The 4,000-nt window shown below is 41.5% G+C and overlaps 1 protein-coding gene across 1 annotated transcript; it reads right to left on the bottom strand.

Moving 5' to 3' along the window:
• Positions 1–788: 788 nt before the first annotated feature.
• Positions 789–2,685, bottom strand: LOC104966575 (stonustoxin subunit beta-like). The gene is made up of 2 exons (XM_010795757.1): positions 2,652–2,685; positions 789–1,594 (listed from the first exon to the last, which is right to left on the bottom strand). Exons 1-2 carry the CDS (start codon positions 2,683–2,685, stop codon positions 1,071–1,073), a joined length of 558 nt encoding a protein of 185 aa, XP_010794059.1. The 3' UTR covers positions 789–1,070.
• Positions 2,686–4,000: the final 1,315 nt, after the last annotated feature.

Genomic DNA, 4,000 nt, shown 5'->3' with positions numbered 1-4,000 from the left:
GTCACGCCCGATTATACATGTGTAGTACAGTTAAACCGAGCCGCCGAATATAAGCTTCCACGCGGAATATCAGGCTTTAATGCCTATATAAAATACAATTTCTTAGTCGTCAAAGAAAACTCTTAGCAATCGTGCTGCCGGCTTCGCCAGGATGAGTTAGGTTGTTATGAAATACCATTAACTCAAATTGAACGTTGTGTCACCACAGTTCATTGTTTATGTTCAATGACTTCATTCGCACTGGACTATAAGCCGCAGGTGTTTTAATGTTTAATTACCATATGTAAGGGTTCGTGCACAGAGGGGATTGTCGGGAAAGAGATGGCTGTTTGAGGAAGCTCCCATTTATTAACATTTCAACAAACAAGTTGCATATTTGCATAACGTATTCAAGTGTTAGCATTTAGTGCAATAGTAGCTACAGAACATGTGCTGTGTAAACTGTACTGTATCACATAGCGTTTCAGACACACAAACTTTTCAACTTTCAAACTTAAACGGTGCGCTCCCAGCGCACGTACCGGCAGTGATCTACAGCAGTGGTTTTCAACCAGTGGTACGGGGACAAACTGTCTCGCTCTCGTAATGTCTCTCGTACCACTCTCGGTTCCACTTTTACTTTTGCGCGCTACCTGTCTCACTCTTTTCCGGCCTCCAGCTTTTCCTGCTGGAGCCCGCCGCGGACCGGCCATAGAGCCCATAGAGTTAAAGGTGGTGGACTGTAACCTGTAAAATCCATAGATTTAGGAGGTCCCCTAGTGGCCGTTAGCTGTACAAATCCATAGATTAGCCGCACCGTTATATAAACCGCAGGGTCGAAAAATGGGAAAAAGGCGCGGCTTATAGTGCAAAAATTACGGTACACAACAATGGGCAATCATCTCAAACCCACCAAACCCCTATTACTTAATCATACTTTAACATTGAAAATGATTCAAATGTTAGGTATTTCAGTTTAAATGTTAAATCAGTTCATCACATGTGTTGAATGTTTCAGTGTTGCATTCAGCCAGCAGGGAGTAGGTCTCTTACTGTAGCTGTGCACAGATTTCTTTCGCCAAGATATTTGGTTAATTTAGTTTATGGAAGTAAATTGATCCGTTCGGGATGAAGAAACCAGGATGGAGTGGTTCGTTGAAAGTTGTACTGACAGTGTACAGGTGGGTCAGTGTATCAGGACCGACCTCAAAAAAGGACAAAATACCCGCCGGCCAGTCTAGATAAACCCCAACGGTATTCTGGAATGAATTGAATTCATCGCGGACAATAAATCCCTCAGGGGAATTATGTTTAAAGAATCCATCAAAAGTCAAGCACCATGACTTTTCATTTTCACCGAAAACTGTTTCCCTTGAGCAGTCTCCCATTCTGTCTATACTTTTGTACGCCACTCCAACGTCAGCCGTAGGACACTCAACCTCCCAGTAATGTCGACCGGTCAGACCTTCTTCACAAAGTACTTGAGACACTTTAAATCTGTCTGGATGATCAGGGTATGGCTGCTTCTCCTCAACATAATCTGCCCTTTTGTTGTTTTCTGTCAAAATTGCATTCACGCATGCTGTGTTAGGGTCCAGTGTCAGATCAGACGCATCTGCAAGACACAATAAACAATAACAAAGTAATTAGCTTTGCTTTGCTTTGCGTGTGTGTGTGCGTGTGTGCGTGTGCGTGTGCGTGTGTGTGTATGTGTGTGTTGCTATTGATTTCCGCTTGTTTTAGTATATTATAATTAAAGATGCACTCTCTCTCTCAAGTCCCTTTGTCAAATGTCCAAATTCTCCTATCATCAGACTCAAAACAAGGCTTTTTGTTTTTTTTCATGCTGTTTAAATTCTGAATGTGAGTGCAAGAGTTCCTTCAGAGGTGTGGTACTTCCCGTGAAACTCGAGTGAAAAGGAATGTAGACAAGCCTGTAGAGTACACAGGGTGGGAGGATCTGCTAGTTCATTTGAAATAGAAAGTATTAAACCAAAGCAACGGAAAAAAAACTTTCCTGGTTTACTGGGTGACACATACTGTGCTACTAAATAATCAGTGTGTTGAAACCAACCAAACTGTTAAAATACTCAATTTCAAGTAAAAGTCGAGAATACTACTGAAGTAAACGTGTCTAACTAAGAATAGGAAAATGGACTTAAAGTACCCAATTGTTATTTCCCCAGAAACAGACGGACCTGTGTGTGTGTGTGTGTGTGTGTGTGTGTGTGTGTGTGTGTGTGTGTGTGTGTGTGTGTGTGTGTCACACACATAAACAGATTGGTGACAAGAGTTGAGGGGTTAGGCTAAGTTAAACAGACTTGCACATTACCGTTGATATTTCACAGTGATGAAAATTGCTTATCAACATGATATCCTTATCACATTTAAAATATGTTTTAAGACTTGTATTAACCCTATGGAGAATTGGGAGGGATGAAACCCTCTTTAATGGTCACACATGCAGAGCACACAGCACACACAGTGACATTTGTTCTCTGCTTTTAACCCATAGTACTAGGAGCAGTGGGCAGCTATTGTACAGCGCCCGGGGAGCAATGGGAGTGGGGGGGGTTGTCCGGTGCCTTGCTCAAGGGCACCACGGCGGCAATGCAATTCGGCGCCAAACCGGCCCGTCCTCGAGTTTTTTCGTAAAATCGCTTGTCTCTCACCGTTTATGTGTATGAGTGTGTCGTCGTACGACATACTCTTTGGTTACACTCAAAATCTTGTAACGTGTTACGATTTAGATAGATCATCTGGAGTTGTTAACCTTAATACTAGTCATCTTTACGCGGTAAGTACGCGGGAAATTTGTAGGTTCGAAAAATGAACAAATGACTACACGTGATGATCGAGACGGGTTTAGTACGCGCACTTATTTCTTTGGACATTTGTCGCTAAACGATGTACTTACCGAGTAATCGAACCGGGCCACAGGTGACACGTTTGTCAAAATCAAACAACGGGCCCGGAGACGCAGCGGCGTCTCCCACATGTGGTTTACCACCGGACTCTGCACGGACAGTCTGCCATTGACTACACCGTCTTTGGGGATGGGAGAATACGAAGTCGGAGTAGTCGTAGGACGACTTTCTCACAAGTTGTGAGTCTGCGGGATGTTAGTGATTCCTCTCTAGAACTGAAGAGGGGTCCCTTGCAGTTATATGTAAAAAAAAGATTTTTTTTACGTCCTACTACTTAACTACTACAAAACAAACGGAACCGGACTTATTAATCTACTACTTAAGTTTAGAAACAAGAATAATTACAACAAAAAATTAAAATACAACATTAAAAAGTAATGTAAGAAAGAGTGTACAAAAGTACAATAAAAAAAAAGACCACTTATTTTACAACGCTATTGTACTAGCGTAATCTCGTCCCGGCACGGGTTGGAAAAACTTGGCTCTCCGATGAAAATTCGGGTCAGACGGCTCTAGATGGTCAGGTTTAAATCTCTCCGGGCATCTGTAATGACGTGTCGGATGATGAGTCCATTTATGTGTGAAAGATGAACTTTATTTTGACTGGAAGCACGATTCGTACTGTATGAAGTATTTATACGACCGTAGGAAAATAGAATGGAGAAAGATAGATGTGTGTAATGTTTATAAATTGAACTTCCGGAGTGTTGTCACAACGACTATGTCTCAACCTCAAATAAAGTGTGCAGTGTAAGGATGCCTACGACCCTATTACAAAGTTCTTTTGTAAACTTGTCACGACCGGTGTGCCTACTCGTGTCCCCTTTTTTCTTTATGAGGACGTTTGGGAAAGAAACGGTAATATACTTTTTATCACCCACGTAATGTTTTCACTATGTAATCCGAATGATTATTCTGTTGAGTCTAGACTTCGTATGTGTCCTTAGAAACGACGGGGTTTCACGTTATTTTTTCTGAATTAATTATCTTAGTTTGGGAAAAAAACAACGTAATTAAATTATATCTTATATTTTGCTTTACGGAAAATTTTATCCTACGTCGTTTGTGATCAAAGAATTGGATTAACGTTATTA

This window comes from Notothenia coriiceps, unplaced genomic scaffold (assembly GCF_000735185.1).
Source record: "Notothenia coriiceps isolate Sejong01 unplaced genomic scaffold, NC01 NC01_scaffold00037246, whole genome shotgun sequence".
Lineage (NCBI taxonomy): Eukaryota > Metazoa > Chordata > Actinopteri > Perciformes > Nototheniidae > Notothenia > Notothenia coriiceps.
This window is presented reverse-complemented; position numbering and strand designations above follow the sequence as displayed.

What these genes read in the sequence shown, in the direction of transcription:
- LOC104966575 (XM_010795757.1), bottom strand. Translation starts at nt 2,685, where the DNA reads ATGTCGTACGACGACACACTCATACACATAAACG. An exon ending in CACACTCATACACATAAACG is followed by an intron (nt 1,595 to 2,651) that starts GTGAGAGACAAG and finishes TGTGTCTTGCAG; the next exon opens with ATGCGTCTGATCTGACACTG.